Source organism: Pan paniscus, chromosome 6 (genome assembly GCF_029289425.2).
Source record: "Pan paniscus chromosome 6, NHGRI_mPanPan1-v2.0_pri, whole genome shotgun sequence".
NCBI classification, from domain to species: Eukaryota; Metazoa; Chordata; class Mammalia; order Primates; family Hominidae; genus Pan; species Pan paniscus.
The window spans coordinates 113,072,012-113,096,577 of NC_073255.2; the positions used below are offsets into that span (position 1 = coordinate 113,072,012).

Here is a 24,566-nt window from a genome sequence, read left to right on the forward strand (position 1 = left end):
CTGGAATCCAACCAATACAAGACCAGCACACTAAATAAAAATACAACCAAGGACCCTGCAGAGTCCACTTCACTCCCTTGCTACCTCCATCAAAGCAGGTGCTGGTATCCATGGCTACAAGACCTGAAGATGAATCACATCACAGTACTCTTTGCAGATACTCCCAAGTACCAGTGCAGAGCCTGGTAGCTCCACTGGGTGCTAGATCCAGAAAAGCAAAAATGATCACTACATTTCAGCTCTCAGGAAACCCCATTCCTAGGGTAAGGGAGAGAACACCAAATCAAGGCAGCACACTGTGGGACAAAAGAATCTGAACAGTAGCCCTTGAATCCCAGATCTTCCCTCTGATGTAGTCTATCCAAATGAGAAGGAATCAGAAAAACAATTCTGGTATATGACAAAACAAGGTTCTTTAACACCCCCAAAAGATCATACCAGTTAGCCAGCAATGGATCCAAACCAAGATGAAATCTCTGAATTGCCAGAAAAATATTTTAGAAGGTCAATTATTAAGCTAATCAAGGAGGCACCAGAGGAAGGTGAAGTCCAACTTAAAGACATCAAAAACATAATACAGGAAATGAAAAAAATTTTTCAGTGAAATAGATAGCATAAATAAAAAAACAGTCGCAACTTCTGGAAATCAAGGACACACAGAAATGCAAAATGCACTGGAAGGTCTCAGCAGTAGAATCAAACAAGCAGAAGAAAGAGCTTGAAGACAAGGCTTTCAAATTAACCCAGTCCACCAAAGACAAATAAAAAAGAATTCTAAAAAATGAGTAAAGCCTCCAAGAAGTTTGGGACTATGTTAAATGTCCAAACTAAAAATAATTAGTGTTCCTGAGGAAGGAGAGAAATCTAAAAGTTTGGAAAACGGATATTTGAGGGAATAATTGAGGAAAACCTCCCCAAAACAAAGAGAAACAAATCCTCGAAATACATCAAAATAGAACCTTCTTCAAGCATAAATCTCACAGGACCTTTATAACAATAGCACAATAGAAAAAAAAAGGTATTCAAGCAATAAATAGCACAATGAGTAGAATAGTACCTCACATGTCAATACTAACATTGAATGTAAATGGCCTAAATGCTCCACCTAAAAGATACAGAATGGCAGAATGGATAAGAATTCACCAACCAAGTTTCTGCTGTCTTCAGGAAACTCACCTAACACGTAAGGACTCACATAAACTTGAGGTAAAGGGGTGGAAAAAGATACCGTATGCAAATGGACACCAAAAGCAAGTAGGAGTAGCTATTCTTAGACAAAACAAACTAAAGCAACAGCAGTTAAAAAAAGACAGAGAAATTATATAATGATGAAAGGACTAGTCCAACAAGAAAATATTACAATTCTAACTATATTTGCAGCTAACACTGGAGCTCCGAAATTTATTACTGTTAGACCTAAGAAATGAGATAGATGGCAACACAATAATAGTGGGGGACTTTCATACTCTACTGTCAGCACTAGACAGGTAGGTCATCAAGACAAAAAGTCAACAAAGAAACAATAGGCTTAAACTATACCCTACAACAAATGGACTTCACAGATATTTGTGGAACATTCTACCCAACAATTGCAGAATATACATTCTATTCATCGGCACATGGAACTTCTCCAAGATAGACCTTATGATAGGCCACAAAACAAGTCTCAGTAAATTTAAGAAAATTGAAATTATCTCAAGTTCTGTAAGACCACAGTGAAATAAAATTGGAAATCAACTCTGAAAGCCACCCTCAAAACAATGCAAATACATGGTAATTAAATAACCCTGCTCCTGAATGATTGTCGGGTCAACAATCAAGATGGAAATTTAAAAGTTATTCGAACTATGTGATAATAGTGACACAACCTGTCAAAACCTCTGGGATACAGCAAAAGCGGTGCTAAGAGGAAAGTTTATAGCATTAAATACCTACATCAAAAAGTCTGAAAGGGCTCAAACTGACAATCTAAGGTCCCACTTCACAGAACTGAAGAAACAAGAACAAACCCAAACCCAGCAGAAGAAAAGAAATAATGAAGATCAGAGCAAAACTAAATCAAATTGAAACAAACAAATACAAACGATAAATGAAATAAAAAGCTGGTTCTTTGAAAAGATAAATAAAATTGATAGATCTCTAGCGAGATTAACCAAGAAAAGAGGAGAGAAGATCCAGATAAGCTCAGTTACAAATGAAACGGGAGATATTACAGCTGATACCACAGAAATAGAAAAGATCATTCAAGGCTACTATGAAAACCTTTACACGCATAAACTAGAAAATCTAGAGGAGTTGTTTAAATTCCTGGAAATATACAATCACCCTAGATTAAACCAGGAAGATATAAAAATCTCTGAACAGACCAATGGCAGACAGAGAGATTAAAATGGTAATTAAAAAAAATTGCCAACAATGAGGAAAGGATTCCCTATTTAATAAATAGTGTTAGGAAAACTGGCTAGCCATATGCAGAAAACTGAAACTGGACCCCTTCCTTACACCTTATACAAAAATTATTTCAAGATGGATTAAAGACTTAAACGTAACATCTAAAACCATAAAAACCCTAGAAGAAAACCTAGGCAATACCATTCAGGACACAAGCATAGGCAAAGACTTCATGACTAAAACACAAAAAGCAATAGCAACAAAAGCCAAAGTTGACAAATGGGATCTAACTAATCTAAAGAGCTTCTGCATAGCAAAAGAAACTATTATCAGAGTGAACAGGCAACGTACAGAATGGGAGAAAATTTTTGCAATCTATCCATCTGACAAAGGGCTAATATCCAGAATCTACAAGGAACTTAAACAAATTTACAAGAAAAAAACAACCCCATCAAAAAGTGGGCTAAGGATATGAACAGACAGTTTTCAAAACAAGAAATTTATGTGGCCAACAAACATATGAAAAAAAGTTTATCATCACTGGTCATTAGAGAAATGTGAATCAAAACGACAATGAGATACCATCTCATACCAGTTAGAATGACAATCATTAAAAAGTCAGGAAACAACAGATGCTGGAGAGGATGTGGAGAAATAGGAATGCTTTTACACTGTTGGTGGGAGTGTAAATTAGTTCGACCATTGTGGAAGACAGTGTGGCGATTCCTCAAGGATCTAGAACCAGAAATACCATTTGACCCAGCAATCCCATTACTGGGTGTATACCCAAAGGATTATAAATCATTCTATTAGAAAGACACATGCACACATATGTTTATTGCAGCACTATTCACAATAGCAAAGACTTGGAACCAACCCAAATGCCCATCAATGATAGACTGGATAAAGAAAATGTGGCACATATACACCATGGAATACTATGCAGTCATAAAAAAGGATGAGTTAATGTCCTTTGTAGGGACATGGATGAAGCTGGAAACCATCATTCTCAGCAAACTAACACAGGAACAGAAAACCAAACACCACATGTTCTCACTCATAAGTGGGAGTTGAATAATGAGAAGATATGGGCACAGGGAGGGGAATGTCACACACCAGGGCCTGTCAGGGGGTGGGGGGCAAGGGGAGGCATAGCATTAGAAATACCTAATGTAGATGATGGGTTGATGGGTGCAGCAGCCTACCATGGCACATGTATACGTATGTAACAAAACTGCATGTTCTGCACATGTATCCCAGAACTTAAAGTATAATAAAAAAAAGAAAAAATAATGTAAAAAATTGCCAACAAAAATAGTCCAGGACCATACACATTCACAGCTGAATTCTGTCAGACATTCAAAGAAGAATTGGTACTAATCCTATTGACACTTTTCCAAAAGACAGAGAAAGAGGGAATCCTTCCTGAATCATTCTCTGAAACTGGTATCACCCTAATACCCAAACCGGGAAAGGACATAACAAAAAAAAGAAAACTACAGACCAACACCCCTGATGAACATGGGTGCAGAAATTCTCAACAAAATACTAGTGAACTGAATCCAACAGTATATCAAAAAGATAACCTACCATGATCAAGTGGATTTCATACCAGGGATGCAGGAATGATTTAACATATGCAAGTCAATAAATGTGATACATCACATAAACAGAATTAAAATTTAAAAATCACATGGTCATCTCAATAGATGCAGAAAAAGCATTTGACAGAATCCAGCATCCCTTTATGATGAAAACCATCAGCAAAATAGGCATAGAAGAGACATACCTTAAGGTAATAAAAGCCATCTATGACAGACCCACAACCAACATTATACTGAGCGGGGATAAGTTGAAAGCATTCCCCGTGAAAACTGGAACAAGACAAGGATGCCCACTTTCAGTACTTGCATTCAACATAGTACTGGAAGTCCTAGCCAGAGCAAACAAGAAAAAGAAAGAAAGAAAGGGCATCCAAATCAGTAAAGAGGAAGCCAAACTGTCACTGTTTGCTGTTGGTATGATTGTATACCTAAAAAGCTCTAAAGACTCATCCAAAAAGTTCCTAGAACTGGTAAATGAATTCAGCACAGTTTCAGGATACAAAATTAATGTACACAAATCAGTAGCTCTGCTATACACCAACAGCGACCAAGCTGAGAATCAAATCAAGAACTCAACGCCTTTCACAATAGCTGCAAAGAAAAATAAAATACTTAGGAATATACCTAACCAAGAAGGTAAAAGACCTCTATAAGGAAAACTACAAAACACTGCTGAAAGAAATCATAGACGACACAAACAAATGGAAACACATTCCATGCTCATGGATGGGTAGAATCAATATTGTGAAAATGACCATATTGCAAAAAGCAATCTACAAATTCCTTGCAATTCCCATAAAAATACCACCATCATTCTTCACAGTACCATTCAGGACTAAAATTCATATGGAACCAAAAAAGAGCCCACATAGCCATTGGCTAAGCAAGAAGAACAAATTTGGAGGCATCACATTACCCAACTTCAAAGTATACTATCAGTCACCGATATAGCATGGTACTGGTATAAAATTAAGCACATAGACCAATGGAACAGAATAGAGAACCCAGAAATAAACCCAAATATTTACAGCCAACTGATGTTCGACAAAGCAAACAAAAACATAAAGTGGGGAAAGGACACATTACTAACAAATGGTGCTGGGATAATTGGCAAGCCAGGTGTAGAAGACTGAAACTGGATGCTCATCTCTCAACTTATACAAAAATCAACTCAAGATGGATCAAAGACTTAAGTCTAAGATCTGAAACCATAAAAATTCTAGACGATAACATCAGAAAAACTCTTCTAGACACTGGCTTAGGCAAAGAGTTCATGACCAAGAATCCAAAAGCAAATGCAACAAAAACAAAGGTAAATAGATGGGACGTAATTAAACTAAAAAGCTTCTGTTCAGTGAAAGAAACAATCAGCAGAGTAAACAGACAATCCACAGACTGGGAGAAAGTCTTTGCCATCTATACATCTGACAAAGAACGAATATCCAGAATCCACAAAGAACTCAAACAAATCAGCAAGACAAAACAAACAATCCCATCAAAAAGTGGGCTAAGGACATGAATGAATAGACAGTTCTCAAAAGAAGATAAACAAATGTCCAACAAACATATGGAAAAATGCTCAACATCACTAATTATCAGGGAAATGTAAATCAAAATCACAACGTGATACCACCTCACTCCTGCAAGAATGGCCATAATCAAAAAATCAAAAAATAACTGATGTTGGCATGGATATGGTGAAAAGGGAACAACTTTTACACTGTTGGTGGGAATGTAAACTAGTACAACCACTATGGAAAACAGTGTGGAGATTCCTTAAAGAACTAAAAGTAGATCTATCATTTGATCCAGTGGAAAAGAACTCATTGTATGGAAAAGATACTTGCACATACATTTTTATAGCAGTACAATTTGCATTGCAAAAATATGGAACCAGCCCAAATGCCCATCAATCAATAAGTGGATAAAGAAAATGTGGTTTATATGTACCATGGAATACTGCTCAGCCATAAAAAGGAAAGAAATAATGGCATTCACAGCAACCTGGATGGAATTGGAGACTATTATTCTAAGTGAAGTAACTCAGGAATGGAAAACCAAACATTGTATGTTCTCACTTAAATGTGGGAGCTAAGCTATGGGTACACAAAGGCATGAGTGATACGTTGGACTTTGGGGACTCAAGTGAAAAGGTGGGGTGGCAAGAGGTTAAAGACTACACATTGGGTACAGTGTACACTGCTCAGGTGATGGGTTTACCAAAACCTCAGAAATCACCACTAAAGAATTTTTTAATGTAACCAAACACCACCTGTTCCCCAAAAACCTATTATAACAACAACAAAAAAATTTTAACTGCCACAAAGATTATATTTGCTTCAATATAAATTAGGAAGTTTTTCCGTATTTTTTTATTTTCAGAAATTACTTTTATAAAAGAGACTTAATGATGTAGATAAGATAGAAGGTTCCGTTCCTGGAAGTTTGTTATTATTCAGCTTTTAATTCAGCATATTAAAGGTAATGGCAAAAACCACAATTACTTTTGCACTAACCTTATATAAACCATCTGTGCATTAGTGTAGGAATATTTTAAGTACCTTTCATAATAATTATTACTCTGTTCAAGTTTTCAATTTCAGGGGGACAATTTTGGTATTTTGCATTTTTCAAGAAATTTAGATATTTCCTTTAGGCTATTATACTTATTAACTTATATTTTTATAAAATAATTTTTAAGTATTGAAGTATTTTATATTTATAAGTAGTTATCCCTTTTATATTCTTTCTTCTCTTTATTTGAATATTTTTACTTTTTTAGGTTTTTTTGTAGAATTTTATCTGTCATTCTAGCTTTTTAGTTCCTAATTGTTTCTTCTTTGATTAAAAAAAAGAAAAAAAACAAAGACCAATATTTCTTTTTTCTTTCTTCTTTTTTCTTCTTTGTTGATCAATTGCACTTAGTTTATTTATTTTTAATAACTCTTACATTCTGACACCTGTACTGATTTTTTTCTGAATATTGCTTTAACTACATGTCACAATTTTTTACATATAGAATGCCATTGTTATTTATATGTATTTTTTCTTGCAATTTTCTTTTTAACAAAAGAATGATATAGTGTTTTTTTCATTTTCCAGACATATAGAACTTTATTTTGCTATATTGTGTTATGGGTTGCAACTTTATTGCACTCTGATCAGAAAACATTCCATATAATAGCTATTGTGTAGAATTTTTAAAGATATTTTATATTAATAGCTTGATACATAAATAGTTTTTATTTAATAATCCTCATTTATGCAAAAAGTACCCTTGTTCCATATTTAGATGTGAAGTTTATGTGTGTGTATGTGTATATATATATATGTATTTTTTATGGTTTTTTGTTTTTTTTTTTTTGAGATGGAGTCTCACTCTGTCTCCCAGGCTGGAGAGCAGTGGTGCCATCTCAGTTCACTGCAACCTCTGCCTCCTGGGTTCAAGTGATTCTCCTACTTCAGCCTCCCAAGTAGCTGGGATTACAAGTATGCGCCACCACACCCAGCTAATTTTTGTATTTTTAGTAGAGACGTGGTTTCGCCATGTTGGCCAGGCTGTTCTCAAACTCCTGACCTCAGGTGATCCGCCCACCTTGGCCTGCCAAAGTGCTAGGATTACAGGCATGAGCCACCATGCCCAGCCATATTTTTTTATATATAAATAAGATTAATAATACAAACACATATACACATTTTTTCTGTACTATGGCTTATATTTTGTCTATTTGATCTACCAAATCTGAAAAAGCATATATTAAAATCACCAGTTACCATCATTTATTTCTTCCTGTAATCCTACCAGTGGTAGTTTTAGATATTTTACATCTTTGTTGTTAACTGCATATATGTTGAGGATTATTACAACTTCTTTATTTATAATATCTCTCTTGTGCTTTATGGTGCACTTTGTCCCAAATTATATTTTGTCTCATAATAAAAAATTAACTCTGGCTTTCTTCTGCTTTATATTTGTTTCACAGCATCTATTTTTTCCATCTCATTATTTTCAACCATTCTGTATTCTTTTGTTTAAATATGTTTCCTTTAGGCAACCTATTTCTACATCTTACTTTTATAATACTCTGGGAGTATTTTTCAGTTAGTTGGTGAGTTCAATGTATTTACATTAACCTTAATAACTTTAATATTAGAACTTATGTATACCACCTTATTTCATATTTTACAATGTCCATTCTTTTTTCTTGTTTCTTTTTTAAGTCTTTCTACCTACTTCCCATTAGGTACATCAAATTTTCATCTGCTGCTTAAAAGTTATACATTTGTATTTTATTACCTTGACTTATTTTGACTTAGGTTATTTTTTCCTGGCAATATATAAAGCAGATCAATATCTATGTCTTTATCATTTAACAAAATAATACCCATAGCATACCATCCTCTACCTCTCCTCTTGTTGCCAACTTTTTGTATTTCAGGAGTTTTAGTTACATATATTTGTAAGTGTACTTTTTACAAAATAATTAGTTCCAGCTCACCTATACTTCTTTCTATCCAACTGTAATGGGATTCTGGTGCTGCCCTAGTGTTAATTCACTATTATCTCTGGTGCTGCAGCTTACCTACCACATTACACCAAAGGTTTCTACCAAAGGCACCAAAGGATAATAAGTTAGTGTCTAGGAGGTCTAAGCTTCAGGGCCTGAAATAGGCTATCCCTGATGTACCTCCAGATACAGGCTTACCCAGGTTATGTGGAGAAGACTAAAGGTTAAATTGCTGTTCCCCATTCCTGGTTACTGTACTCTCCTGCTTCAGATCCTCAGTTTTCCAAAGACATCTGCAACTACTTGTGTTCTGTATGAGTTTCTCATCAGCTGTTTTATTAATTGGTGAATAAGACCCTGAAGCCCATACAAAGTCTATTTTTCTTTTTTGGCATCTCCGAAGTTGAATTCAAGAGAGACAGGGAATAGCTCATGTTAGTTTGCTATGTTGTACTGCACTGGCACTTTCTCCCTCCCTAACTTTGTATTTTTATTTATTCCATCATCCTATTTCTCTTAGGAATGTTTGATTACTCATATTCTAACTTCTTGAAACCAATGCTGAATTTATTGTCATACTTGATTGTTTAAATATGAGAGCAGTTAAAATTATGAACCTGTCTCTTATTATGCCTTTGGCCACATCTCGTTTCAACGTGCATTCTTCTCATTTTCATCACTTCATAAATTGTCTATATTTTTTATTTTTACTTTCATTTTCTCTTTGACTTGAACAATTGGGGAAACTTTTTAATTTGTAACTTTTTAATCTATTTAATGTTTTATTACATTGAGGCCAGATAATAGTGTCTTTTCAAGTTTTTCTTTTTTTGAATGTGTTGCTTTTATTGTAGACTAATACTGGTGTTTTTGGTAAAAGTGACACGATGTGTTTTAGACCTTCTGGATCCATATTCATTTTTCCTTAATCTAGAAAATTGAGAATTATATACACTGAAATTATACCTCATTGTTGTATTTTGTGTCTTACAGCTTTGGTTATCTATGTTGATGGCATGTTGAAAGTACATAAAATATGACTTCAAGATTTATCAACCTTTAAGTATACTTTGATGTTAATATTCTTACTGCTACTTTTGTTTGCAGTTGCTGGATAAACACCAGTGTATAAGTGTGTACCTATTTTTAACATAAACATAATTGTAGCACTTTGTTTTATAGTAGCTTTAAAATAATATAATCACCTGTGGTTCCAGCTATTCAGAGGGCTGAGGTGGGAGGATCACGTTAGCCTGGGAGGTAGAGGCTTCAGTTGAGTGGTGATTGTGCCATTGCACCCCAATCTTTGCAAGAGAGTGAGACCTTGTCTCAAAATAAATAAACAAATAAAAATATAATATTGGAATCTGTATTTTTTACAAGAAAATTTAACCAATTTAAGTTTATAATTATAATTATGCAAGATATAGGTGTTCCCACCTTATTTTATGCTATATGTTTCTTTTATGTTTATTGGCTTTCACACTAAGGCTTGTCTTTAAGTTTTTGAAAAGTGTTTAAAAATTTAAGGACAAAATAAACATTAAAATATTAAAAATGAAATTAAAATTTAATTTAAAAATTAAAAATTAAGAACAAACTATAATTTGAATTCAAATAATCATTTGAATGTTTCATATGGAAGATTTTGATACAATCTTGGGTTCTAAGCAAGATTATTAAAATATAATTGTTACATTTTTTAAAAACTTATGTTTTTGGTTAGTTTTCTAATGATATTTACAACAGATAGTTATACTCTCAGGTTAATCAGTATCCACTATTATTCCTTTTAAAGAATAATTTCTTCATTCTTATATTCTGAATTTTTTCTCATTCTCAGAGTATATCTTCAAGTAATTTGTTAAGTATTTGTGGAGGATATAGTTTCCATGAGCTTCCCATACTGAGAATGACATTCTAATTCATTTATGAACTTTTTCCCTGAAAAAGTGGTAGGGCAAGTTTTATTGTTTTAAGAGTGTTTTAAAGGAAAAGTCTAACATAAAGCTTGCATTTGGATGCTTGTATTGTTTTCACCTTGTACTTTAAAAATCTTTAGCACAATTTATTGAAGTAGGCCTTCTTTCATTGATTATTTGTCTTTTTAATTTGCTTTCATTGCTCTGTTTTTGTTTTGTTTTCATTTTAGTTCATTAATGTTTCCTTCAGTTTTTTTCCTATTTCTGTTTTTTTTCTAGAAATACTGTCATCAGTATCTATTACATTTTTTATGGTTTCATTTTGTCTTTTTTTCTGTGTCTGAGATTGTTTCCTAAATTTGTCTTGTCATATCAGTGATTTTATTTTTTATAGCATTAATTATGCTTTTTGTTAATTTTTTATTGGGTAAAATATACATGTATAGTTTACTGTCTTTACCATTTTAAGTGTACAGTTTAATTGTAATTAAATATGCTTTTAAATTCAAATTCATTTATGCTTTTTAGCACTTCTAACATGACTTAATTCTCTTATTAAATGTTTAGTCTTCTTACTCTTCATTCTTTCTCGCTTTTCTTTACTTTCTCTTCAGCCTAGAATTTCAAAAAGTGATCTTAAAATATTTTTTTACTTATGGGATACATCATTTTCACAAGTTTACTTATTTGTGTGTTCAAGTTGATATTTTCTTTACCTTGATTTGCAGTATTTGTTAATAGACCTAAGGTGACCTGTTTTTTCTTTCCTTATCTTGAAATGAGACAAAAATCTTTTAGTAATTGGTTAGTCAGTAATTATTCACTTTTTGATTATGAATCTCATTTCTAGACTTAGATCAGGAGGGATATTTAGGTGCCTCGTTTCCAGCCCAGTTGCTATTTTCTAGCAGTCTGACATCTAGGGCAATTCTCTGTACTAAGGTCAGATACTCCCAAGTATTGCCACACAGTTCTCTAAGTTAAAGAGATAAAAAAGGTAATTTCCAGTCTTCACTGCTAGCAAGGCACTTACTGAAGCCACCCATGTCTATATAGGTCTGCAGCTGAAAGTATGCAGTGTGCCATGCATCAGCCACCTTCCTGCATTTCCCCCTAACAGTCGCTTTCTGAGCAAATATGGAATAGTGAGGAAGTTAGAGAGCCCAGTTTGAGGCCCCATTCCTGGGCAAGACAGTAGGGGTTGTCCACTTTTTGCTTGGGACAGAATGGATCTCAAGCCATCAGTGAGGGTGGTACAAAGTGTCTCCCTGATGTCAGAGGGGATCTTGGATAGATTTTTCTTAATTCAACTTCATGACTCTTTTATATTCTATGAACTGTTGTTTTTAGTTGTGGTGTTCATTTTTGATTATGAGTTTTTTTTGTTTTTAACGTGATTACACTGGCAGTTTAATGGAAGGTACGGCGAGGCTGGCTCAGGAACTGTTAGCCAGGTGCCATTTAAAGTGACTGTCCAATTTCTCCCTTGCCATTCCTCCTCAGGAGTCACAGCAATTGCAACAATTAAAAAAATTCGACATTTCTCTTGAAGAAAAAATGGAGTCTAAAAGTTGGTTTATTTTATTTAATTAATTCTATGAAAAAGAATCTAGAAAAGTTATAAAATGCATGGTATAATAACATTAAGTTATCTTTATGGAAGTTTCCACTACCATGTAGGGAAGCTATAAATTGCTGCCTACTTAATAGCAAACAGTTACTTATTTAAAAAAGAGCTGTAATTACAGGCCATCAACTACATCCAGCAGCAGCATCATTAATAACAAGTTTATGAGTACCTACTTAGGGAGTGACCTTGTTAGAGAATCTCACCCTATGCTACATGTGCTGCCATTAGTGTTACCATTCAGATTAGATTGTGATATTGTTCAGTCAGCCAGTTTTAGTTCATTTTGCATACATGATTCCCTAAGTAAAACACTTTCGTTAATACTGGATAGATACCATATGTAAACTTTTCAGCAGAAATTACAAAGAAATATGGCAAAGCTTCATCTTAACACCAAAATGTAGTTAAAAACAGCTTTGATTTCTTTTGTGAAGCCACATTGTTGTAGGTAAGACATACATCACTCAAATACTCACAAAGATAACTAAAAATTTAGATCCCAATCTAGAAAGCACTTTATAAAGTTATATGCAAATATTAGTTATTGATTTGCTTTTGTAAAGCAACAGCAGAAAATGTTGCCCTTATCTGATTGTAGTATTTCTAGAACTAGAGCTCTCTTAAAACATTTCCTGCAAAGATATTTTTCTCTTTTTAAAGAAAAATGTTTCCATGCTCTCACAGGATAAGTAGAGAGAGGGGAAAAGTTCAGTCTCACTATTTAAGTTTCTGTGTAAAGGATGTTTCTATTTCTAGCATAGTTATATTTGGATTATATCGATCCGGTAATATGAGTGCATGTTCTGTATTCATCTTTTTGAAAAAAAAATTATACACAGCAGGTACACCTTCAGAATGTTAAATGAAAGCTCCTGTTCTCATAGGAATGTGTATGTTTATTTGTGCTGAAATCCTGAGGTGCATATCTATGGCTTTCATATTAAAGATGACAGAAGAGATGAAAATGATGGTCTTGTAAGTTAAAAGACTTTGACCTGCAGTCCTTAACCTTTTCTTTTTATTTATGCCCTCCTAATCCCAACTCTTTTCTCCAAACCTAGCTTCTCTGAAGCCCAAAAACTCCAACAGGCATCTCAGGCTCTATTTCTATTAACCAGCCCTGTTAACCTTCTATCCCTGCAGTCAGCCTGCCTGACCATTCTTGCAAACTCTTGGACCTGTACTTTGAAAAGGTTATTGATTCTTGACATACATCTCTTAAACACGTGGAAAGGGAACTGCTCTAGAATAAGAAAACTCAACCTTTTACCAACTATGCTTCATTTGTCAAGGTCCTTCACCCCAGTGAAAAGCAATTTTCTTTTCCTCATGAAATGGAGATAACTTGGGTCCATCTTGCTCACTTTGCTTGGAAAGTAGGGTCCACATCTGGACAAACAGGCCAAAGACACATGACATCTGATCTGGCTATAGGAACAAAAGACTAAACAAGCCATCCAGCAGCAGGTTGCCTCTGACCTTTCTCACAGGATGATCTGGAGAATTCTTACAAGGTGTTTTTATTAATCTCCCTGAAGTATCTTGAAAGTAGATTCTATGTCATGTTCGTGTATCCTCAGTGATTAGCATAGTACCTAGCACGTAGTCTCAGTCACTAAAGGCCAATTGATTATTAAGGGAGGTGGAGGTCTGCTTTCTAAGCTTCATTAATGATAACAGCAGCTGATTGAGCACCATTTTGCATTCACTGTCAGAATGCTCAGAGACTACCAGAAGTGATCCATGGTTTCCAGTTGGAGTAATAACTTCTCATCTGAGAGGTTATGATGATGACATATGGCTTGGGGTTTGGGGGAAGATTAAATGAAAAATATATCCCAAAGCAACTGGTTCAGTTAGATACATGGTTAAGGGAGGAACAGAGGTAGGAAGAGTCAAATCTGGTTTTGTTTCCGCTCCATCACCTGTTTCTAGTGGGAACTTGAAAAGGTGTGTGACTTCCCTGAGCCTCTTTCCTCATCTGAACCATGAGGTTCACAACACCTGCCCTGCCTCCCCCAGTCATTTGCAATGATAAAGGGAGATGATTAAAAATAAAGGGGCCTACAAATGTAAGAAATTTAGTATTAGTGGAAAGAACCATGGGCTGGGATTTCTAAAACCTGGCTTTGGCACCTAATAGCCTTCCAAGGTAAGCTCACTAGACACAGGTCCATACTATATAAAACAAAAAGGGTTCAGTTAGTGTATTTTGATGCTTTTCTTGTCAAAAGTGATGGATTTGTAGAAATTCTCTTAATGTACATACAGAATTAAAATAATCGCATATTTTTAATTTTAGGCCTCATGTGTACTAAGAAAATCTTGTCCATTCTGAATAATGTGAATTTACACAATTCATTCTGCTTTCCTATATGTAAAGAATTTAGCTATACTTAGTAACACTCCAAACTTTGCACAGTTGTTCTCACCTCACTGCTAATTAGTTCAGTTCCCTCCTGTTATCCATTTTTGGTGAGATGGAAAGGGTAGAATAGATCAACATGGGCTGTTTCACAGTTTTACCTGGGTTTGTCCCACAATTTGTGGATTAATCTAGTGTATTTATTCACAAGAAGGAAAATATTGGCTCAGGACAAGAATTTCTAAGCTCTGCAACCTTGACAACTACCTTCAGGTTCTTTGTTTCATAAATGTCACACCTGTTGTATGTGAAAGGGCCCTTGGAGTTCCTCACATCTAGCATTTTTCATATGGGAAACTGAGGCCCAGAGAAGCAACTTATAGAAGACACAGTGATCTGAGAAAAGAAAGTCCAAAATGCCAACAAGCTGCATGCCACGTATTTGGTTACCCTACGAGGAGTTAATAAAATCTGTCACTTGCCCATAGTGCAGTGTTCACTGTGGAATCTGCCCTTTTGATTTCTTGTTTCTCTTTAAATTGAATCAGAGGTGTTCATTTTACTTCAGGTGTGACATTTTACAGCAGTTAGCACATTTAACTGAGAGGTGAAGCTGGGGTAATCATATTTGAGTTATTCAGATCATTCTTTCTTGGTCCTGGCTGAGTTTATTGAGGACATACTATATGCTAGCCACTGCGCTAAGTGCTTTATATGGGTTTTATCAATTAATCATCCAATAAGGAAGGTTATGACTTATAAGGAACTGAATTTTACAGGCAAGGAAAGTGAAATGAAAGAGGTTAAGTAATTTTCTAATGCTCCATAGAGTACATGGTAGACCAGAGATGAATTCAAGCAGTCTAAGTTAACTACTCTTCATGCTTGGCACATGGTTGAAAGAACAAGAAGTAGATCTTGTCAATAGCGATTGCAAATCCTCTAAAATCACCTAAGTGTATGGATTTTCTGGATGCCTTAGCACATAGCCATGTATGTTTGTGTGCATATACATTATTTGTTTTTGTAGATTTATATATAAATAATGTGTCTAATGTCTAAGTACTTTTGCCCTTTTTTACGTTATTAGTTTATACTGGTGGGGGAGATTAGCCCTAATATTTATTAGAGGGAGAAAAAGTCATTTTTACAGCATCCTGCACATAGCAACTCTTCAACGAATGCCTATTGAATTCATCCTTATTTTCTAAGGAAAGTGGCAATGGATCAGAACGAGAAGATCCAGGTTTTAGTTCTGGTTTTAATGGTGATTCACTGTGAGGAAAAGACCAGTTTGGCTGTCTTCTCCAATCTTTAGTCTTCCCGTGTCTAAAATGAGTTCAGAAGAGCCTACAGTTGGAGCGTCCACTGGGCATTCAAGCCTATCTGACTGGCTAGCCTGGTGTGTCAGGATTCCAAAAGATCCATCCAGACTAGGACTTAGGATGAGTATAGACCTCATCAGTGAAGGGGTAGGAATTGCAGGGATTTCTGAGCAGCACTGTTGTGTCTTTATACCTTCTTCCAATCTAGTCATTGAGAAAACTTGTGATTAGGTTCCTTGCCAGGTGCACTAATACTCTGAGCATCTGCTAAAGGCAGGTAAGTAAGAATTGTACCACTTGTGCTGTGGTAAGAAACTAAAAGAGCCAGATTTTGTGCCTTATAAAAATAACATTTCCACATAGGGTCCTACTCTAGAAACTGTTCAAGCATAGAAGCCCCTAGGAGCCAGTGAGGGTGCAAGGAGCAATAGCCACACCAGCAAGATGGCCAGAGTGACCAGGTCAGGAAGAATGTAAGCAGTGTGAGTGCGGCAGAATCAAACTGAAAAGTTTCAAAATCACTCTCAGCACCAAGAGCAGTAACAAGAGCTGTGGCAGTGCAGACCTCATGCCTTTTGCATAACAGGAGGGAGCACTTTACAAGGAACTTAGGAACCCTCAGGTTCTGGGCAGTTAGCCACAGGCATCCAAGGGGGTCGAATAGACCTGTCCTTGGTTCTTCCATCTTCCCTTTATCATCCTTCCCATGTGTCCCCATGAACTTGGTAAAAACCCAAGGGAATACAGGTTGCAAACCCAAGAGAGGGCTGAGGTTTATGAGGTGCTGTGGTCTCCACAGGTTCACATTGCTAGTCTGAAAACTCCACATTTCTGTCCTTCTGTCAGACTCACTCACTTCTGATAAGAAAACCTCTTAGCCTTACTTGATTACAGTAATAGTAAAAGTTTATGGTCCCTCATGTACAGTCTTAAATCCAAAACGCTCCCAGTCTTTTTTGTAATTTTGTGTCAAACTAATTTAGTGGTACAACCTGACCTAACAGGATGCTATTTACAGTCCTTATGTACCTCGCTTAGTGGGAATATTCATGTTTGGTGGCAAAAATAATTCATGTGTTTTTGACTATAGAGTGCCTCCAAAGACCCTGCTGTGGATAATAAGCAATTTGTAGAAGATACATCGTAACTACTTTTCTGAAGTTGGAAGAATGCTGACTTCCAAAAACATCTGGCCCCAAGGATTTCAGACAAGAAATTGTGAACCCATAAGTTGTTTTTCTTAAATTTGGGAGTATTTATTGATCCCCTAAGGAAATGAATGATTCGTTCAGTTCCTTCTTCTTCCCTTACAAAGAAAACAAAGCAGGGGGGAGGGACAAGCAAAACAAATGTAAACTGTGACTCTTATGCTAATAAGCTGTAGCAGAAGCTGTTGGGGGTCTGAGTCTTCAAAAGGAGCAGATCTTTTGGAGGACAGAAATCTGGATCTGTACCTTTCCTGCAATTAAAAGAAAAAAATATGTATCAGAGATTTCCCCGTGCAACTGCAGTCCTCCTCCTCTCTCCCTTTGCAGTGGAGCTGCTGATCAGAATGTGCTTGCAACTCACAGGACCATAGCGCCACCTTTCTTGCAGATTTGGAATAAATCTTCACACTTCCAGGTTTGGAATTAAATCACACTATCAGCTCACTTGCCTGTGTATGCCATTCAGTTAGCTAGACTTAGCAAGGAAACAGTTCCTTGACGCTCAAATCATAAAGGAAGAGCTGCAAAGAGGGCAATAAAAAGTGTTTTCTTCTCTTGGTCCCTGAGCAATTAAATTGGCAACCTAATCTGATGTTAGGGAGTATAGACCATAAACTGTGTTTAATTAGTTTGCACCCAGTGTCATTTCACACAGTAGACACTTTAATTTACAACTTGCTGCACTGCAGCACTTTTCTAGGCCTTTTACTATGTAATAAGGCATTCTTGTAGCTGCTGAGGCTTTACAAATATAGATACACTTTCTTAGTTCAGATTTTTTCTTTCTTTTCGATTTTCAGTTGCAAATCAAACATGCAGTTACAGAAGCAGAGATTCAAAAATTGAAGACCAAGGTAAGCACCGAAACATGGTGTTTGAATTTTACTTTTTAAACTTCAGATACTATGAATAAATCCAATCCTAGGACTAAAGGATTTGTCCCTGTATATTTGAAAGAATACAAATGTGATAGATTCATTTTCACTGTCAGGTACATAGACAAACCTGCCAGTGAGAGCAAACACCCACATCCACCTCAGTGCAAATAACACAATATTTTAGATATATATATTTATGTATTTGCACGTATGTGGCCTCTGAGATTTCCTTAAAAAGTAATATTTTTAATGGTTCAAGTATGCAAAGTATGTTTTGATTACTAATTCCTTAAGCAAAGCTACTATATCTCCTCTTTACTTACCTTATTATAAATAGATTTAATCATTTGTAGGAACAGATTTAGTATAGCACATCAATGTTTTATAAACCATTTCTAATTTCTAATAATTAAATCTTATAAACTTAATACATGCATAATTTAAGTGCCAGGTACTACTGGAAATTTTTAGTTGTTTGGTTCACATAATTTAAATTTGTGGGGGAGAAAAGGTCTTGATAAAAGGGAGTATGTATTATTAGTCTGTATATTTTCATTGACAAACTTTAAGGCACTCGTATGAGACACAGTTCTAGCAATTTTGTTTAGTTTTATCAAATATACAATTTCAAAGATTTAAAAATATATTTTAAATTACTTTTAAAGCAATATTCTTTATTGTTTCAATGGTCTTTTAAAAATTAAAACATAATTACCCTCCCCCACCCCCAATCACCACCACCACTACCACTAATGATCTCTTTTGTTGTTCACATTGAACACTTATTTTGGTTTCTCCATGTGTTTTAAATGGAGATGAATTAGCAAGGCTATTTTGGTTAAATGCTATTCTCAGCTAATTCACTCTGCAGCTCTTTAGTCAAAATACGACTATACATCATTCACGGTGTTAGTCCAGCTCCGTGAATAATAATTTTAAATTAGTGGCGGCTGCTAAATAAACAACTTGATACAAAACATTGCTTAATAAAAGATGCAGTAAATAACCTATTCCTGTTTTAAATTGTCATTGTCTCTTGACATAGAAAGAATTGAAGATTTTTTAAATTGTTGTTTTAAAAAGATCTCTTTTTCCCTGTGATTGTGAATGTTTTAATGGTGCTTATGTATTAGACTATAGACATTTAACTTAGAAAATACTATAAATTAGCATTTTATATTTTTTCATCATTATATTGGCATGTAATATCCACAGATTAGCACTTTATTATGATTCTTTATTATTCATTTTGATAATAGAATTCCTAATCTTGGCATTGTTTTGGATGCTTTCTAACTTTGTAAACGGTTTTGCAAATGTGTTTAGTTAAAAATATTTGCAAAAACATAGATGTGTGTGTATATAAATACATGTTTACTTTTGCTAAGTGCTATATGATTTTGAACATTGATAGTTTATAATGACTTTGCATGCTTTTGAACTTTAAAGAAGGCATATAAAGTACCAATTTGAAGGCCAGAGAGTTATTGGGAATGACTTTCGAGCCCTCACCTAAATGATCAATCTTGGATTTCTGTAGAAATGAGGGTATTAGACTAGTTTACTATCTATTCCTAAGAGTCCCTAGAAGCAGAAAAACAAAAAGCTGGTTATGGCTTTCTGTTCCGTGGGAGGGAATTAAATTAACCAAGCAAAAATTTATACTTTTACTTACACTATCTTTTATATTTTTATGGGAATTGAGGTTTATAAAGCTTGAGAAATTCATTACACTACATGTAAAATAATGAGCTATAGAACATGTTCATGTTCCTTGAAATAAAGAATGAAATAAGATCACCAAAAGGGTTAAAAGCAGAGTGAAAGTGGTTAATGTTTATCAGATGATTCTTATGCCCAAGGAGCTATTTCAAGCATACTGATGTGTTATATCACAATTCTGTTGTATGGATGATGTAATTGAGTCTTGGAGAACTTCAATTACATGTCCAAGGTTTAATGGCCAATAATGACAGAACTGGGATTCAAATCCATGCTGAATGACTCCAGAGATCCCCTCTTAACCATTAAGCCGTACTGTGCTTCTAACTCCTCTCTCCTCCCTGGCCCTCTCCACTCCCTTTTTAGTTAATTTTTTATATATAATTATATATTTTTTAAAAACTCTCAAAACATGTTGACATTCGTTGGATATATCAAACTCTGAAACATCTTTTACTGCTCACAGAATTTCAGATCACATGGTGTGATAGAAATATCATGTGAGGTGGAATCCAATCCATGTTTTATCACTTATCAAATGTGTGACCTTGGACAAATCATTTCACTTTTCAAGGCTTCCATTTTAGCATCTGTGGAATTATAAAAATAATACCTGCTTTTCTCATCTCAAGTGGTTTCAGTGATTGTTTATGATAATAGAACTTGATCTACAACATGCTATAAAAATGAGAGATTTTTGCCACAAAAGTGGCCAAATTATCTTTGCCTTGACATTTGCTTTCTCCAGCTGCAGGCAGCAGAAAATGAGAAAGTCAGGTGGGAACTAGAAAAAACCCAACTCCAACAAAACATAGAAGAGAATAAGGAAAGAATGTTGAAGTTGGAAAGCTACTGGATTGAGGCCCAAACGTTATGCCACACAGTGAATGAGCATCTCAAAGAGACTCAAAGCCAGTATCAGGCCTTGGAAAAGAAATACAACAAGGCAAAGAAGTTGATCAAGGATTTTCAACAAAAGTAAGCCGCTTCTAATAACTGAAGAATAGTTATGTTTGTCTAAAGAAGGTTTATGTCCAATAATTTTGTAATATCTAGTGGAACAGAAAAGATGACCTTAGAGATATCTTCCCTATCCAGGAGCATAGTTACAGCATAAATACACATTAAGTTTTGGAAGTCACTTCTATCACTTTTTCATGAGATTATGTTTTGTATATTTTATAGTTTTTGGCTACCAGGGCCTCTTTGCTATTTTTGATAATTAATCATTGTTTATAACTGTTAAAACATCTGAATTTCTTTATTCTTTTTGAAACACCTCTGTGATTTAGAAGCAAGAAGCCCAGCGGAAAGTCATGCAGAATGACTGACTATTGGATGTGGAGCACGCAAGCCACAGCTGGGGCCCGAATCAGGCTGCTCCTCTCTATTCTTAGATCAGTAACTACAGAATTTCCCACTACAGACAGTGCACATATCGACTAGCAAGGCCCCCTGACCTGCCACTCTGCATTTCTCAGCTGTTGAGAGAATCAGGAGGGCCTCCTTTCACTGCAGGGAGAGAGACCATTACCACATTCTGCTTTTGATTTTCAACAGCTGTTTCTGAGCTACTGCTCCTTTGCTTCCATCTCTTGGATCTCAACGTAATGTCACGGAGACTGACCACGGAGATTTTTACTAGATTTTTTTCATCAGTTACTTCTGGCTAGTTAGAACAAATAAGTAGTACCAGTACCTTTTCTGGTCTTCCATGCCAAGCCTCAGAAGCTAAGCATGTATGTAAGATTAACCATATTTCTGTTATTTCCTATTATGTGAAAGAATGTTTTTAATATTTAAAAGAGATTGCTATCAAAAGTTTCTTGTTAAAAGGGGAGTAATTATTCTCTGTGACTATAAATTCAATACATCACTGTTTTAACTATTTGCCAAACTCTTTTTCATGAAATAATTTTATAGTAAATTTTGCTAAATTTGCATATTCTATTCCAGGTTTTCAAAATGGAGCTGTTTCTCTTCTCCCCATATTATCCTTAGGTCTATAAGTGAGTGCCCCTCTCGATGTTTCTGACCCACCCAGCCCCCTCTTCACTGTTATTCATAGAAATCTTACAATTATCTTTTCGAACTCTTATCTAGTTACATCAGTTTACTATACTATGCTTATGACATTGGAAAAATGGAATTATCTCTACCTGACAAGTAATTATCTCCACTAAATTACCCAACGTGGGTCGTTAGTGCAGTCGTTCCTATCTAAATATGTATGGGTGTTCTAGAATCAGGAGCTACAAAATAAAATTATAGTAAGCAGAATCAAATCATTTTTCTTTGCCTTGTGACCCATTAAAGATGTTTTAGTTTCTTTCATTACTATACTTTTTCCTCTAACTGATTGAATGTTGTCCATTTAAATAACTGTTCAGTTGCTTATCCTACTATGCAGTTTATTGTTTCAGATAAGAACTTTCATTTATTGAGTGTATGATATAATCAGAACTATTATTTTCTTCTTAAGAGAGCTTGATTTCATCAAAAGACAGGAAGCAGAAAGAAAGAAAATAGAAGATTTGGAAAAAGCTCATCTTGTGGAAGTGCAAGGCCTCCAAGTGCGGGTGAGTTGTGTTCCCTAAGACACTAAATAATAAGATGGTTTTGCTGTACTTGGAGGGGAGTGCTGGTTTAGAGTTTTATAAATGGATTTGTTTTTCCTAGATTAGAGATTTGGAAGCTGAGGTATTCAGGCTACTGAAGCAAAATGGGACTCAAGTTAACAATAATAACAACATCTTTGAGAGAAGAACATCTCTTGGTGAAGTCTCTAAAGGGGATACCATGGAGAACTTGGATGGCAAGCAGACATCTTGCCAAGATGGCCTAAGTCAAGGTTTGTTTAACCCAACCACAAAAATCATTTTTGATGACTGTGTAATTTGGCCTTTTATTTTTCTTTTTCTGACCCAGAGATTTAAAAGTTGGAAATACCTTCCTACTATGGGAAAGAAGAAAAGGCTTATCAAAATAGGAGTCAATCATTTTAGCTCTCGTCTTATCAAAAATAAATACTTTAATATGTAGCATTAACAAATCACAACTAAAGATAAGCCAAATACTATTTTAAAATCATCGTACAATTGACAGATTTAATAAACTGCCTTACAAATTGTAGTTCATCCTGTCTAGGATGAACTACACTACTTACGTGTTAATGACTAAGGTTTAGATTTTTTTTTTTTTTTTTTTTTTTTTTTTTTTTTTTTGAGAGTCTCACTCTGTCATCCAGGCTGGAGTACAGTGGTGCAATCTCAGCTCACTACAACCTTCGCCTCCCAGGTTCAAGCGATTCTCATGCCTCAGCCTCCCCAGTAGCTGTGACTATAGGCATGTGCTACCACGTCTGGCTAATTTTTGTATTTTTAGTAGAGGTGGGCTTTTGCCTTGTTGGCCAGGCTGGTCTCGAACTCCTGACCTCAGATGATCCACCTGCCTTGGCTTCCTAGAGTGCTAGGATTACAGGCATGAGCCACCGCGCCCAGCCAAGCTTTAGAATGTTTAAGTCACTAGAATAAAGATCTTTTTCATAATATCAGAAGGCAGACTGCTGCTTTCAGCACTTGAGATTCATGTAGTTAACGAAGTCCATATAGTTTTGTGCTTTTACCATGGTGTACTGTGTATACTTCTTAGGTCTTTCATGTCAAAGACCAAATAAGACCAAAACACTGGAAACATTTGGTATTATAAATGATTATCTTCGTTCATACACCAACCATAAATAAATTACTTATGTTCTTACACACACAACATTCTTAGATTGCACGTGTATGAACATGAATGACTGTTTTAATATCTGTGGTATATTTGCAAATTAGAAAACACATAATAATTATAAAGGTAAATACACAGGAATGTGTGGCTTCATCTTTTTAAATATATACATAGTAGTCCCTGGAAAATGAAAATAAAAGAATGTGGTGCAGCAGGGTTGTCATGACAGGACCGACAACTCAGAGGCAACACTTTGACGTGCAGTAAAACCCTGTTATAATGGGCTTTTTAGTTTTTTCATGATCTTTCTCACATATTAAACTGTCTCCAGTGAAGTTTTCCTGATAAGCAAGTGTTTATATCCTATCATGAACTTTTAGAACTAAACTCTTAGCCATTTAAAATGGAAAGTATTAGAAATCTTCATTTAAAATTAAAATGATATCTGGAGATTTGAATGCATTCACTGGGTTTATATCCTTCTAATGGGTTTTCCCTAAATAGGATGTAATTTATAAATAGTGCCTCTTAGGCAGCTGAAAGAGGAGGATTTAGCATTAGCGTTACCACTAAGTGAGGAGCTGTGTGACTTCAGGAAGAGTATTTAGCTTCTCTGGGTTGATATTACTGTGCATATTATTTTAAAAGTAGTATTTCCTTCTTCACCACTTTAAGGCCTGTTTTGAGACTATATGGTTTAGTCTTTGAAGCCAAAAAAGTAATTTATTTGAGCTCTTATGGAATTATAATTTTTATACCTGGAACACTATAAGATTGATATCTAAAGAAAAACATCAGGAATCAAACCAAATTTTTTACCTTTTTGAATATTTTAAATTTTAAAAAATTATAGTTTATATATAATAAATACATATTCCTGCTGTGGCATACTCAAAGTATGAGCAGTATCTAGTAGCTTTTCATTTCTATTCATTTCTTTCAGTTTAGAAATCTGTATCTTGTCAAACATATAATTAATTGTGTTTATTAAATTATATGACTACAGAAGATCAACACACTATACTATTAACATGCTGATTTGGATCAAAACCTTACATTTCATCTGATCCCTTTTTCTATTCTACACCCTCCATTTTGCCACATAATTATCAGTTCCCCTAGCAACACTGTCGGTTCACAGTGAGATGTGGAGACTACTAATTCTTACTGAAACCAATCCATGCTTGTGCAGTAGAGGTAGAATCAGTCATCTCAGACATTAGTAGCATACATATCAAGTGCTCTTCCAGTTTTGCTGTGAGGACAGTCAGTGATAAATCT

The 24,566-nt window shown here is 35.1% G+C and overlaps 1 protein-coding gene across 8 annotated transcripts in view; it reads left to right on the top strand.

Moving 5' to 3' along the window:
- PPP1R9A (protein phosphatase 1 regulatory subunit 9A) overlaps positions 1 to 24,566 on the top strand; it is a 384,760-nt gene that overhangs the window by 320,451 nt on the left and 39,743 nt on the right. For all 8 annotated transcript variants that reach the window (XM_057302912.1, XM_034964481.2, XM_034964482.2 and 5 more), the window contains exons 8-11: positions 17,754 to 17,807; positions 20,302 to 20,531; positions 22,036 to 22,132; positions 22,233 to 22,404. In XM_057302912.1, the coding sequence (XP_057158895.1) occupies positions 17,754 to 17,807; positions 20,302 to 20,531; positions 22,036 to 22,132; positions 22,233 to 22,404 (553 nt within the window). The remainder of the gene's footprint in view (positions 1 to 17,753; positions 17,808 to 20,301; positions 20,532 to 22,035; positions 22,133 to 22,232; positions 22,405 to 24,566) is intronic.